General features: G+C 36.9%; 1 protein-coding gene across 3 annotated transcripts in view; it reads right to left on the bottom strand.

The window, feature by feature from the left end:
* Positions 1-16,057, bottom strand: part of LOC121367945 (histidine ammonia-lyase-like) — a 47,546-nt gene that overhangs the window by 15,724 nt on the left and 15,765 nt on the right. For all 3 annotated transcript variants that reach the window (XM_041492412.1, XM_041492411.1, XM_041492413.1), the window contains exons 6-12: positions 8,084-8,209; positions 6,899-7,038; positions 5,474-5,521; positions 4,517-4,568; positions 3,043-3,138; positions 1,972-2,064; positions 397-449 (exon numbers count right to left, since the gene is read on the bottom strand). In XM_041492412.1, the coding sequence (XP_041348346.1) occupies positions 397-449; positions 1,972-2,064; positions 3,043-3,138; positions 4,517-4,568; positions 5,474-5,521; positions 6,899-7,038; positions 8,084-8,209 (608 nt within the window). The remainder of the gene's footprint in view (positions 1-396; positions 450-1,971; positions 2,065-3,042; positions 3,139-4,516; positions 4,569-5,473; positions 5,522-6,898; positions 7,039-8,083; positions 8,210-16,057) is intronic.

Genomic DNA, 16,057 nt, shown 5'->3' with positions numbered 1-16,057 from the left:
TTATTCATCGGCTATTGGATGTCAAACATTTGGTAATTCTGACTCGTAGTCATCAAAGGAAACCCGCTTCATTTGTTATTAATGCAGCAAGGGATCGTTTATATGCATCTTCCCACAGACATGGTAGTACATACCACGGCCTTTAATATACCAGTCGTGGTGCACTGGCTGGAACAAGAAATAGCCCAATGGGACCACCGATGGGGATCGATCCTAGACCGACTGCGCATCAAGCGAGCGCTTTATCTCTGGGCTACGTCCCACTTAGTTTTATTAACAACGTAATACACAGCACACAATGTTTATTGACAATTTAATACATAAATCCCCCACTCCTGTTAACAACAAGTTGAAATACTGTTTACAAATATTTAAATCAAATTATTCAGAGCGAACCTGAGGAATACATCGCAAAGTGTAGGCATCTTGTACTCGCTCTCCGTACTTCTCTGAAACAAGCAAACACACAGACTGTAGATTATCATCATTCACAGTTAGAGAATAGATAGCTTCATGAATAAATATTATATCTTTTCAATATGCCTATTTACTATATACATGGCAATGAAATATATAGATCTACGGAAACCATAAAAGTCATATCCGGTGAAAAGTCATATTTTCACTGTATTTTAGCTACAGTGAAAATATAGAAATCGTATTTACTTTTTTGTAAAAGTGCATGATTAAATTATCTCCCTTTGTCTCGTTTCTTCGTATTTATGTTTAATGATTACCAATGCATCTGATCGTATTTGAAAAATTAAAAAAATGTAATTTAAACAACTGTACCTATTAAAAAGGGATACGAAGTACAATTACGATAAAATATCTAAAACGAATTGAATACGAAGCTAAATAATGATGACACAATGTAGTGTCATCGGGTGTAAGTGTAAGAATTTAACGGCATTCGACTCGTTTTGTTTTTGTGGGAGTTTTTGCACCGCAGTATTATTAAATAAATGTTAATAAAGATCAATTTTATTCAGATTTCTTTTTACATTTTTTTAGCAAAGTTTCATAGGAAGAAATATATCATGACGTTATGTGTTTTCGATAGGATAAGGTAAAGATATTACCAAGAAGCGAAAGATATTGTCAAAAATTAGGAAATATGTATATAATAAATAGACCATTTCATGGTGTTTTTTCCGAATACGATTTTTATGTCAACTCGTGATGTGCGAAAACCATATTTTCACTCATTGCTTCGCAATTCGTGAAAATATGGTTTTCGCACATCACGAGTTGACATAAAAATCGTATTCGAAAAAACCCATGAAATAGCCTCTATTTATTTCCCAAATGGTTTGATGCTGTTTTCATTATTCTCTTTTAATGTCTGAATAAAAGAATTAGTAACTAAGTGTGCCAGTAAAAACAAATGTAACATGGCACTTCGCGAGATCATTCCAGCATATGTTGCCGACAACTTTGCTATCTTCGTGCAACTCATCTGTCTGACGGCCCTATCCAGTCAGCTTGCTAAATTTTGTGGATTTGCGGATTTTATAAGATTTGTTATCTCGTTATTATCTTATTTACGTAAAGATATTTTTTTATGTATGGTATCGTTTATTTTGTACAGGCACGGCGGAAGTAAGTAGACATTGGGGGGGGAGGGGGGGGGGGGGGGCTGACTAGATCGAGGTCACAAAGCAAAGGTTTTAGGGGGTTCAGGGGTAACATTTTAAAACTAGATGTCCTGAAATACAATTTCCTGCATTCTACAAGTAAAATTCATTTCTGCCTTGAGATTTACTATCAATAATATTTTTTGACCCAGCCCCCCTCCCCCCCCCCCCCCCGATCTCCGCCGTGCCTGTTGCAGTTATTTATTACAAATAATTGTACAAACAGCCAAATATCTAAGCTTGTAACTACGATAGAGCACCTTCAAGTCAAGTAGCGTAACCACAGCGCTAGCGCTAAGGTACCGACGACAGTTCAAAAACATGGTATGCATACCTATGATTTCAGAACGATGTACTGGCGGCAGCAGGGCTCGAATCTGTTTAGCGACTTCCATCTGTCCATTGTGAGGTCTAGCCCGGTGAATATCTGTATTCAAATTAAATATACAGAATATGTACTTTGTCTTTTTGTATATTTTATATGCATAAGTAGTGAAAACAAAAGAAAATATTTAAAAATCTATAAAATAATTGAAACAAAGAGAACATGAATAATTAATGTGTAATAAATTGAATTTTGATTGATTGATTAATTACAATGTGATATTACATTTGTATTATATTATTGTCTTTATTATTTCATTGCATTTATATTAATACTATTGTACTATTGTCTCCTGTAAACCCTATCTTGTCACTACAGTTTACGTATCATGTTCCTCTTATGCCGTTGTGTAACGGCCTGGGCGTAATAAAGTTCTGTTCTGTTCTGATTGGCCGATTGACTGGTTGATTGACCGAATGACTGACTCGTTAGGTGGTTCATGGGTTAATTGGTTGGTTGAAAAGTTGATTGGTTTGTTGACCTATTGGTTGAGTGAACGACTTGTTGATTCAATTAATTATGAAGTGATCCTTCCCCAATCGATTAATGCATCCATCCATCCATCCATCCACCTACCCACCCATCCACCTATACTATACATCCATCCATACATCCATTTATTCAACAATTTATTCATTTAGTCACTAACATCCATCCATCCATCCATCCATCCATTTATTCAAGAGTTTATTCATTTAGTCACTAACATCCATCTGCCCATAAAGTATCCATGTATTTCATTTCAACTTATTTTCGTGCTTATATCCAATTAAGGTTCAAGCACAAACCTCAGCTATTTAGGTTGTCTGTCCAGGACAGTGGGTTAATTGTTAGTTGTTTGTGGTTAGAGAGAAGAGGGTGTAGTGGTTAAAACTCGCTCTGGGTGAGAGCCGGTATCGGGCTGCGAACCCTGTACCTAACAAACTTAAGTTCGATGGCTTAAGCACGACACCACCGAGGTTAGTTGTATCCGTTCATTCATGGTTCAGTCAGTAAGATCAGTGAAGGGAGACTACTCACGTTCGTCAAAAGCTTTCGATGTTCCTTTGAGCACCTCCACGGTGAGCGCCGCGATGATGTTTGCCTGGCGAGCAATCAGGTCAGCGCGCTCCACGGCTACATGTAGAAATAATAAAAACACATGTGACGTGCATGTAATACCCTCTGTAACATAATATACCAGCATCAAGAAAATACCTAATATTTTGACTTGTACAGAAAGAAAGAAGTGTTTTATTTAACGACGCACTCAACACATTTTATTTACGGTTATATGGCGTCAGACATATGGTTAAGGACCACATATATTTTGAGAGGAAACCCGCTGTCGCCACTACATGGGCTACTCTTCCGATTGGCAGCAAGGGATCTTTTATTTGCACTTCCCACAGGCAGGATAGCACAAACCATGGCCTTTGTTGAACCAGTTATGGATCACTGGTCGATGCAAGTGGTTTACACCTACCCATTGAGCCTTGCGGAGCACTCACTCAGGGTTTGGAGTCGGTATCTGGATTAAAAATCCCATGCCTCGACTGGGATCCGAACCCAGTACCTACCAGCCTGTAGACCAATGGCCTGCCACGACGCCACCGAGGCCGGTGACTGACTTGTACAGAGGCGAGCAAACCGAGCTCTAGACAACTTCTCATCCTTCAAGAGACATCTAGCTTATTCCGCTCACGAGAACCTGTATCTACTACTACTACTGCTGCTACTACTACTACTGCTGCTGTTGCTACTGCTGCTACTAGTACTATTGTTGTTGCTGCTGCTACTACTACTACTGCTGCTGCTGCTACTACTACTACTGCTGCTGCTGCTGCTGCTGCTGCTGCTACTACTACTACTACTACTACTACTACTACTACTGCTACTACTGCTGCTGCTGCTGCTGCTGCTGCTGCTGCTGCTGCTGCTGCTGCTGCTGCTGCTGCTGCTGCTGCTGCTGCTGCTACTACTACTACTACTACTACTACTACTACTACTACTACTACTACTCCTACTCCTACTCCTACTACTAGTAATAGTTTTGTTCTTGTTTTTGTTTTGTTTGGGGTTGTTGTTGTTGTTTTTTGTCTTTTGTCTTTTGTTGTTGTTGTTGTTGTTTTTGTTTTGTTTGTTTGTTTGTTTGTTTTTTGGAGGGGGAGTACAACATTGTCAGATACTTTTGAGAAGGCATTTAGAAAAACACACACACCAACAGACAGCGATCCGGCTATAACTGACGCAACTGAATCTGCACATGTATCCCCGGTGGACATACCTGAAATGTCTTTATAAGTTGGTGGTCGTCAATATATATATATATATATATATATATATATATATATGTATGTATGTATGTATGTATGTATGTGTGTGTATGTGTGTGTGTGTGTGTGTGTGTGTGTGTGTGTGTGTGTGTGTGTGTGTGTGTGTGTGTGTGTGTGTGTGTGTGTGTTTGTTTGTGTGTGTGTTTGTGTGTTATATTATATATTGTTTATTTTCTCACCTTCAGCCCCAAGTGAAGTTATCATCTGGGTTCCATTGATCAGACATATTCCCTACAGCGTGGAAAATAAAATAAAATTAAAAAAATAAAATACTTATATAATATGTGATTAAAATCAATTAAAACTATGTTTCACTCCGCCAGAACTACAAAATAATAATTCTCTAGAGTAGAAACATAAAATATATTTAAATTATGAAAACTAATTGTCCCCAAAGTCAAAATGCATTTTAAAACCTCCATAAACGGTCTGATTACGTTAGATTCTATATATATATATTATACGTAATATTTTATCTTTCGTCTTTTATATGCAATTTAAATGTAATACTGTTTTCTGATATAACAACTTTAAGGCAGTCACGGTGAATGGAACGGGACAGAGTTTGTAATTACCGTACAAGCCTTCACTAAAAGTAATTATGTTATTTATGTCACTTTATTTTGATGTGAAAAGAAAAGGAAAACCGTTCTGCAAAAAAAGACAAATGTTTTATTTTTATGTAAAACAAAGCACACATACACAAAAATCCCACACACACAAAAAAAAAAAAACCCACCATTGGTCAAAATATAAATAAAACAATATTCATCCATTATGAAGACTGTCTTCACAAATTTTGAAATTATATGTTCTCGAATTGTTATCCTACCTACGTACAAAACGGTTATGCATCTTGTAGACACAGATTAACACAATAATAATCAAGTATAATATAAGTCTAGTAGGATAAACACATTAAAAAAAATATATAACATTTGTTTTATTTCCAAATATATTTTGGCTTATTTTACGTCAAATGACACATTTAGAGAAGACTGATACAGATTATGGCCCATGTCACTTCGAACTTTTGTTTGTTATATAGTGCTACCTTCAGATGGCAGATGTATTATTGAGTTATGTCCCCTTCCTTAATTAACATGATAACTTAAAATAGTTTGGTCAATTCTTACCTCTTTTGGTTTCAGTTTAACAATGTTGAGATTTTTCGATTTCAAAACCTATAAATTAGAAAGTCTAGTTAACAATCAATACAATTGATAAGTAGATACTTCTTTATAACTCAGTAATGTTTGAAATGTATAACCACGTTAATCGTTATATATATATATATATATATATATATATATATATATATATATATATATATATAGAGAGAGAGAGAGAGAGAGAGAGAGAGAGAGAGAGAGAGAGAGAGAGATATATATATATATATATATATATATATATATATATATATATATGTATGTATGTATGTATGTATGTATGTATGTATGTATGTATGTATGTATGTATATATATATATATATATATATATATATATATATATATATATATATATATATGTCTTGTTAATAGATGTAGAATTGTTAATTTGATGAAAACTACATGTGAAAACAGATATCTTCTAAAACAGATTGTAATTAAAAGTTTAGTGCAGTTTTTGTAAAGCCTTGAATGAAAATCCACGTATTTATTTCATTTCATTGCGATAAATGTTGACGTGGTAGGCAAAAGTCACAAGTACTCTCACAGTTTAAGATGCTTAACTTCTATACTCGATAAAATTGTGGTGGTGGTTGTGGTGGTGGTTGTGGTGGTGGTGATGATGATGATGATGATGATGATGATGATGATGATGATGATGATAGTGGGGTGGTGGTGGTGATGTTGCTGCTGCTGATGATGCACGTTTTCCTGGGCACACACATCTATGTGAGCTGTTTTTCCAGAAAGGTGGATTAGTGTTTAGCTGTTAGTGGCGAGTGAGAGAGAATCGACGTCACTGCAATTACATTGCCCCTAACCATTGAGCCATTAAAACTAGTACGCACCAGCCTCAGATCCGATCGCTTAACCTTCACACAACTGAGTGAAAATTCAGTTTTCTTGGCAACGCCATAAATAAATGAGTGAATGCAAAACATGCATCATAACGTGACTTGAAAATCTGCAGTAAGGTCAGGTCAGGTCAGGTCAGAGTGTTTAACGTGCACATTCATAGCAAGCTGTTGTAGCACACGCCTATCCTGGGCACAGGTGCCGGCCTCGACTGGCTCCTCTGTCCAGGACAGGAAAGGGTTGGGTTGGAAGGGGGACCGCCTGCACTGGCAGGTGCAAGGGAGCACCAGCAGCCCGACCGGGGTCGGTAGCAGGCGGAGGGTGGATATTTTTTTCGGTATGGAATCTAGAATGTCCCGTAGGATTAATGTCAAAGGGAAAGGGTGCGCAGTTTTATGAAGGAAATTAGGTGCAATTATGAACGGTCCGTCAAATTATAATCTGCGGTGGGTAATACCTCAGATTCGTTCTTACAAATGTGTTCAGTTATTAATCATCTTTTGTAAACTCCAGTGCTATGTAACAAGTGAACACACCGAGATGGCGTCTGTCCAGCCAGTCTCTGGACTCCACATCTTGCCTTCTCCCATCATGCCTAGCGCCAGGTGGGCCAAGGGGGCAAGGTCGCCACTAGCCCCGACTGTTCCCTTTTCTGGCACCCAGGACAAGCAGGAAGCTAAATTAAAAAATAAAAATAATAATAACAGTAATTTATAAATATTAAATGAAATATTAATATTAATAATTTAATAGAGATAATTGGTTTTTCTCCTTTTTTTTCATAACATTACTTGACATGACGTATCAAAGACAAATATTGGAATATCATGGTAAAAGAGGTCTAAAATCAGTATGCCAAACTTGATTTCTCGTGTTTGTAGAACTGTTGGTACAGTATTAACATTATTAATATATATATCTGAAACAAAAATTAATCTGAGAATACGTTCAAGATGCGAGTGAATCTGAAATAGTGCACAACATATCGTGAGTTAATCTGAAATAGTGCACAACATATCGTGAGTGAATCTGAAATAGTGCACGACATATCGTGAGTTAATCTGAGAATACGTCAAATGTGTGGGGCGGGACTTAGCTCAGTCGATTGAGTGCTCACTTGAGGTGCTAGCATCGCAGGATCGAACCACCTCATTGAATCCATTCAACTGATTGGGGGGGGGGGGGAGGGGAGGGGGGTTTCTCGTTTAAACCAGTGCACCATCACTGGTCAAAGGCCGTAGTATGTGCTTTCCTGTTTGTGGGAAAGTGCATATAAAATATCCCTTGCTGCATTAGGAAAACTATAGCGGGTTTCCTCTGATGGCTACGTATCAGAATTACCAAATGTTTGACATCCAATAGCCGATGATTTATTAATTAATGTGCTCTAGTGATATCTTTAAGCAAAATAAACTTTAACGACAGATGTGAGTCGATGCGAGCCCATCTGATATGATACAGAAACAAACAAGACCAGTCTCTGGACTCCACATTTTGCCTTCTCCCATCATGCCTAGCTCCAAGTGAGCAAGGTCGCCACTGGCCCTTACTGTTCCCTTTTCTGGCACCCATGACAATACTTCACCTAACAGTACACACGGCGTATACCAGTCACGGGACACTGGTTAGGACGAGGATATAACTGAGTCGGTGGAGGTGGGTCGATCCTGAATCCCTATACCACTGAGCTGCATCTCATCCCTCGCTGTGAAGAGTCCTACCATTGAATGCTGTTATGTACTGTTGCAGCGTCTCCATGGAGATACCGCTGTTGCCCTTAGCGAGGACATTGATCCTCAATGCCAGTAACATCTTCGTCCGTTCTGGAGACAACGGCGAACCGACTCCTGCAACGACAGTAATGATAGTCATGTTACACCGGCCTCGGTGGTGTCGTGGTTAAGCTATCAGATTTAACGACTCAGTGGTTTGTGTAAGACCACTACGCCCTCTTTTTTCTCGCCACTCACTAACAACTAACTCACTGTTCTTGAAAAACAACCCAGATAGTGTCCAGGACAGTGTGCTTAAACCTAATTTGGATATAAGCATGAAAATAAGTTAAAAGGAATCTTGAAAAGTGAAGACTTCTATTTTAATTGCTGGCAACAACTTATTTTATAAGGCAGATGACTTGAAACACGATAGTGGGGTTTTTTATACGGTGCGTTCTTTCCGAAACGTGATTATTTACAGAAACTTATTTTTTTTGTTAAATCTATTTATTCCATTGGAATTGAATGGTGATAACTATGTTGTATTTGACCATTTGCGGACGTTAATGCTGGTTTTATCGTTAAAAATATCGTCTCCGTTAAAACTAAATTTGTGACAGTAAAACTATCATAAACATCCGCAAATAGACAAATACCACATACTTATCGAGTAATTAACGTTCGCAAATAGACAAATACTACAGACTTATCGAGTAATTAACGTCCGCAAATATACACATACCACATAATTATCAAGTAATTAACGTCCGCAAATAGACACATACTACATACTTATCGAGTAATTAACGTCCGCAAAGAGATACATACCACATAGTTATCTAGTAATTGGCGTCCGCAAATAGACACACGCAACATAGTTATCGAGTAATTAACGTCAGCACATGGACACATACCACATAGTTATCCCCTCATTATTACCACTAACAAATTGGAATCTCAGTAGATTTTATTTTTATAGATAAAATAATATAATGTGCACATTGCGTGGAATGGTATGTAGCAACGGGTTACAATCGATAAAAGTCAATAGTAAATGGGTAATACATGCATAGGAATAATATACAATATAATAACATATGTCATGTATCAATCTTGTCTGTTCTATGCGTGGTAGCAGTGTTCAAATACTTACACAATTTATTTAGCTGTTTTGAATTGTCGCTGGACAGCAGTTGCGTTAATTTAAATGTTGATGGTTTATTATAATAAAAAGGTTTAATATATTTATCTCTTATGGTACTGTAGAAAGGACACACTAGAACAAAGCGATATTCGTCTTCTACTACATTCATATTGCACAGACTACAAATTATATTATTCCTGCCAATATTGTGGTACCTGCCTATTATGGGAAGATAATCTATATTTACTCAAAATATGTTTGTATTTCAGGGCAATAGGTTTCTGAAGATAAGGTTGTAAGCAATAATAATTAACAACGAATTTGTATAAAAGACATTTTTGAGAAATGTTGAATACAGCAAACAGATTGGATAAATTGATCAGTCATTCTCTGTTTGAATAGTGATATAAATGTAAAACCATTAGTGAGAAGCAGGTCTCGTATTTGACTAACCCAGTTAACAGAACGTGGTTTTCTTATGCACTCGTCATATAGGGTGGTATAACACTCTTTCAAAATACAGTTATTTGTATTCAGCAAATTTATCCAATATTTAACAATACGAATTTTCCTACTTATGTACAAAGGTGACCTACCTAATTCAAAATAGACCATCATATCAGTAGTGCTCCTTTTCACGCCTAAAATACGCTTACAGAATTGTAAATGTAGGATCTCGTGAGTTCTGTTTGCTTTGTTAAAACCCCAAACTTCACAGCCATAATTTAAAATACTGCTAACAGACGTATCAAACAGTGATAGTAATGTGTCTACATTTAAGAAATAGTTACTAGTTTCACCAAATAGAGCAGTAAAGGACTGAAAAAAAGTAGTGTCGTAAATAGAATAAAAATGATTTTCGTCAATTATTTCTTTCATATTAAACTGACAAGTAAATATTTTGTAAATATCTATTTAATGATACTCTACTTAATTTAGCATTTACTTGTTTGGGTTCTCATTGATGTGGTGTTTACTCATTTACAACACATTTTGATGGATATGTGTCAGTTTCATTTACCCTTAAACAAACTTTTAATTTAAAATTACAAGATGACTGATTATTTTGAATTGCAGCATAAATTATTAATTTTGACCAGCATATTTAGTGAATATAAATTCAATATAAATAAAGTAGAAATTTACACAATCTTGCAACCACTTAAAGGTGCTATATCAGAAGTTATATGTGAGCATCTGTTTGTGATAAAGATTCTCCATTAAAAATGTATTTTCTTCTCGGCCTTTTGGTTAAGATCAAAGTTTCGTTTCCCGGTTTTGGGTTTCTTGAAATATGAGTACTATTTTGTTGTTGTTGTTGTTTTTCCAAATCTTGTTGTTGTTGTTGTTTTTCCAAATCTTGTTGTTGTTGCAGTTAACGACGTCCCCCTCTTCAGTCTCACCAAATACCAAGTAGACCACCAGCAGCAAGTATTTGGAGGTGAGATAGGGTAGGCTGGTATTCTTTTGTCCAGCTTTCCTTGGGTGCAGTGCAATTGTGTACTCGGAGCCGGTATTCTTTTGTCCAGCTCCTTATTATAGTACGTGCTGGGCCATTAAATGGCGGGTGCATTGTTATCATTAGTCAATGCACCCTATGTACTGTTGCGGTTGTGCGTGCTGTCTGTTTGTAAACCCTAGTTTGGTTTTAAGGTTGTTCCTATTGTCCTAAGTCCCTATTCTAACAGTGGTTACGGTTATCTAAACGTCAAAAGTGTAATGCACGCCTGTACAACTTAATTTCATAAACAAATAAATGAACAACAACAACAACAAAAGTCATCCAACAACTACAGAATATATAATTTAAAATAATTACTGTATAAATGAGTACAGGTCAAACCGATTACAAAAATGTTGTCTACTACTTTTAATTATAATTATTTGTAATAACAATCGTCATAAATAAAAATAACAACAACAACAACACAACAGTAGTTACGGTAGTTTTTTGGAAAATTATAAATTTAAGATTTCAGTAGGTTGGATTATAAAACATTATCTCACTACCAAGTACACATGAAGTCATCCACTGATGTAGTTAACAAATTACACACTTCTTGGCTAATGTCTATTTCCTCAAAGTAAAAATCTACTTTTGTAGACACAAAATTAATTATCTAACTGATCAGGGTAGATTTCTATTTCTTTATTTTTTAAAGTATGATTTTTATTAAATAGATTTGAATAAAGTACCACTGAAGGTTCATTTACCTTTAATATACATATATATACATACATACGTACGTACGTACGTGCGTGCGTGCGTGTGTGTGTGTGTGTGTGTGTGTGTGTGTGTGAGAGTGAGAGAGAGAGAGAGTGTGTGTGTGTGTATATATATGCTGTGTTCTAGCTAGCAATAAATAGAGGGGCGCTGCGCCCTGCCCCCGTTTTGTGCCGCCCTGTCGTGTTTTGCGCCGCCCCTGATTATCGCCGCCCTGCCCTAATTCATTGTCAAATAAAAATACAAAATCTTGCTTTCCTCTCAAAGCGTGTACAGTGTTGTTACGAGTCTGAATTCCCAACTAAAAAACGTTTGACAATACATTATTTGGCCACAGTTGTGAAAGCCGACAGCAGTAACGTGGTATGTTTTTTCCTTTCTATTGTTAGTCGATATGACTGCAGACAAAGCTTTAATGCAAAGTAATCCTCATACCGTCACGTACATAAGCACACACCACCTAGCAAACACCTAGCTGAAAGTAGACCATCATGATAAACTTCGACAAACGTCAAATGGGAAATTTATTTTGATAAGTAAATTTTTGAAGGTAATTTTTGCCTTTGCAAATACCCAGACCAAGATACATATAGTTTTAACTGATGTCAGTAGTCCTTATTAATGACACATTGATTGCATCTTTATAATATGGCACAGAGTAAACTAGCAACACTGGTTATTTGGTCTATGTAGGCATAACTGTGTTTTGTTAAAAGCATGTCTGCAAAAGCTATTTAAAGAAATCTATCTAGACCTTGATATGCAATAATAGCCGTTTTTAAATGCAGTGAGCAACTTGTTACAAATATATCCTTATGTCAATTTTTTAATTTGTTTGTTCTTTTATTTCTTTATTTATTTTTATTTATTTCTAATCATTCTCTTTTTTTCTCTCTCTTTTTTTCATTTCTTGATTTCTTTTAATTATTTCATTTATTTATTTTAAATTATATTTGGGCATGATATTAAATGGTATAAATATAATATAATAGAAAAAAGAATTTGATTTTTTAGGTGATCCAACCTTTTGTAAAACATTTTAATAATTAAAGTTTGATTTTATTTAACGACACCACTAGAGCATATTGATTTATTAATAATCGGCTATTGGATGTCAAACATTTGGTAATTTTGAAATTTAGTCTTAGAGAAAAACCCGCTACTTTTTTCCTTTAGTAGCAAGGGATCGTTTATATGCACCATCCCACAGACAGGATAGCACATACGGTGGCACATACCAGTCGTGTTGCACTGGCTGGAACGAGATTTTTTAATAGTGTCTATATTTAGTACATTAGTACAATAATAATGCATACGGCGATGAATGTACTTTTTCATCAAACATCCAAATTTAAGAATAATAAATTTGGGTTTAGAAATTGATTGTCCCCCTCCCTCCAAAAACGTTTTGTAAATTAAAACCAGCATAGATATTTCTACATATATGATATTTATGAATGTAAAACAATTCGATCATATCCAGCACTTGCCTCAAAAATAAGATTTTCGCGTTATAAATGCCGTGCAATTAAATTAGCGCCCTGCCCCATCAAAATCCTAGCTATATAATGTGTGTGTGTGTGTGTGTGCGTGTGTGTGCGTGCGTGCGTGCGTGCGTGCGTGTGTGTATTATATGTAATAAAATATGTTTTTAAAAACATCATTAAACGTTATGATGTATCCAGGAAAATAAATAGAGGATTCGTAACGAGTGGTTTAATATCAACCTCGTCTAAATTAATGGGTATTTATGGAGGCTCTGTCTCTGGGCCATTCGAAGTATTTGTAAGAAAATAGTATTTACAGATTGGGATTATTTGATTGTTTTTAAAGGAAAGCTGTAGACTGGCTCTAATGTAAAATTAAACAAATATGGAGCCTAAAATGAAGAATGATGCTTTGATGATGTTTGATAGTGTAGACGGACCTTTAGGCAACATTCCAATTTAAAACATGACGCAACAAACGCTCAGCTAGCTAATCGAGCGGTCTGTAAGGTGACTCGATCGACAGGTGCATATATAAAGGCTTCAAGGTTTTGTTACATGTATACTGTGGTATTTACATATATATTAGTATTTCACATGGCTTAAATTTTCTACATTCAAGGCGTTATTTCATCCGTAACACAAAATGCGGGCTATTTTCCAGAGAGAAGGGAAGTTTGGTGTTTGTGTACCCAATTTATGACTTGATAAAAAAAAAAAAAAAATTAGACACTGAAAAAAATCGTGCCGGGGTGACAAACCGTGTCCTTTCGAAAATCACGAAAAGCCGATGTTCAATAAATGGTGCATGTATGTATGTATGTATGTATGTATGTATTGATGTATGAATATCTATATATTGTATGTATGTCGAGGTTGACTATTACATACATAGATATAAACGCACTGGCGCAGGGGATAATTAAATCCTTTCTGGCCTCACAAATTGTCCCATGCCGTTGCTGGGACTCGAACCTGTGGCACCGATTCGCCCGCAAATTGCAAGACTAACCACGATACGCTCTGAGCTATCGAAGCTTCCATAAAAAGGAAGCTCTTTTAACTCAACCATATGCATGGGGCCTACAATCTACGCGGTCGATCCCGCTTACGTGCATGAAACAGTGGGCATACCTGGCACTGGCTAGTATGTATTGATGTATGAATATCTATATATTGTATGTATGTCGAGGTTGACTATTACATACATAGATATTAACGCACTGGCGCAGGGGATAATTAAATCCTTTCTGGCCTCACAAATTGTCCCATGCCGTTGCTGGGACTCGAACCTGTGGCACCAATTCGCCCGCAAATTGCAAGACTAACCACGATACGCTCTGAGATATCGAAGCTTCCATAAAAAGGAAGCTCTTTTAACTCAACCATATGCATGGGGCCTACAATCTACGCGGTCGATCCCGCTTACGTGCATGAAACAGTGGGCATACCTGGCACTGGCTAGTATGTATTGATGTATGAATATCTATATATTGTATGTATGTCGAGGTTGACTATTACATACATAGATATTAACGCACTGGCGCAGGGGATAATTAAATCCTTTCTGGCCTCACAAATTGTCCCATGCCGTTGCTGGGACTCGAACCTGTGGCACCAATTCGCCCGCAAATTGCAAGACTAACCACGATACGCTCTGAGATATCGAAGCTTCCATAAAAAGGAAGCTCTTTTAACTCAACCATATGCATGGGGCCTACAATCTACGCGGTCGATCCCGCTTACGTGCATGAAACAGTGGGCATACCTGGCACTGGCTAGTATGTATTGATGTATGAATATCTATATATTGTATGTATGTCGAGGTTGACTATTACATACATAGATATTAACGCACTGGCGCAGGGGATAATTAAATCCTTTCTGGCCTCACAAATTGTCCCATGCCGTTGCTGGGACTCGAACCTGTGGCACCAATTCGCCCGCAAATTGCAAGACTAACCACGATACGCTCTGAGATATCGAAGCTTCCATAAAAAGGAAGCTCTTTTAACTCAACCATATGCATGGGGCCTACAATCTACGCGGTCGATCCCGCTTACGTGCATGAAACAGTGGGCATACCTGGCAGTAGTAAGGGCCCCACTATAGGGTATATCAATTTCACTATTGCATCATCCAAGATGGCCGCCAATCTGTGTAGTAAGGGGGATGATGCCATACTGACGTCACTAGGCCCCGCCTCCAGAAAGGTGTATACAAGTTTATTTTAAGAACTGACTGATGCAATGCTGACGTCACTAGGCCCCGCCTCTAGAAGGGTGTGGGCACATTTATTTTAAGAATTGGTGTAATACTGACGTCACTCTTACATTGTACATTCCAGTTTTTCTTTTAAGAACCGATGTAATGCTCAATACAGTAGTTTGTCCAAATGTGTATTTGAAGACAATGGTTACTTAAAAGACGTATGTTAATTAATATCCCCCACCCCCTTTGTTATTATATAGCAGCTTATGAAAGAGACCGTTCATCGCACCCAACATTGAATACAAGTGTACGAGAGAAGAAATAAAGAAAGAATGAAGAGTTGTGAAACGTTAATAAATGATACCTTGATATTTGTATTACACATTTATGAATGAACTGAATGCTGGAACGTTCGGAAGTCTTGCCAATGTTGTACTCACCTAAATTAGAATAATATCCATAGGAAAAATCCACATACTTGTGAGAATTATTTTAGCAACTAATCTTATACGATGTAAGGCCCCACAGTCTGGGAGTCAAATTGAAATGTGATATCTGTCAGCTGTGAATCGTTTCGTTGATCCGCATCCCGGTAATCTAAACTAGGTGTGAGCCCACTTGAATTTTGTTTACTCCCCTCCCCACACACACACACATCTCGATGACGATAATATATATATATACATATATACACAGTGTTGGATGTAGGGAAGGGGGCGGATAGGGCAGGGGGAGAGCGGTGTGCCCCTAACGTACATATTTATTTATTTGAAATATGATTTTGTTTCTTAATATATATATACTTACTTTTGAAGATACAATACATCTTTAAGTATATCCGTGTAATGCATTTTTAATCCACTCCTCAATACACTGTGTATCACAGTACATGGCATACACTTATGCTAACAGAG

This window comes from Gigantopelta aegis, chromosome 3 (assembly GCF_016097555.1).
Source record: "Gigantopelta aegis isolate Gae_Host chromosome 3, Gae_host_genome, whole genome shotgun sequence".
In the NCBI taxonomy this organism is placed as follows: domain Eukaryota; kingdom Metazoa; phylum Mollusca; class Gastropoda; order Neomphalida; family Peltospiridae; genus Gigantopelta; species Gigantopelta aegis.
This window is presented reverse-complemented; position numbering and strand designations above follow the sequence as displayed.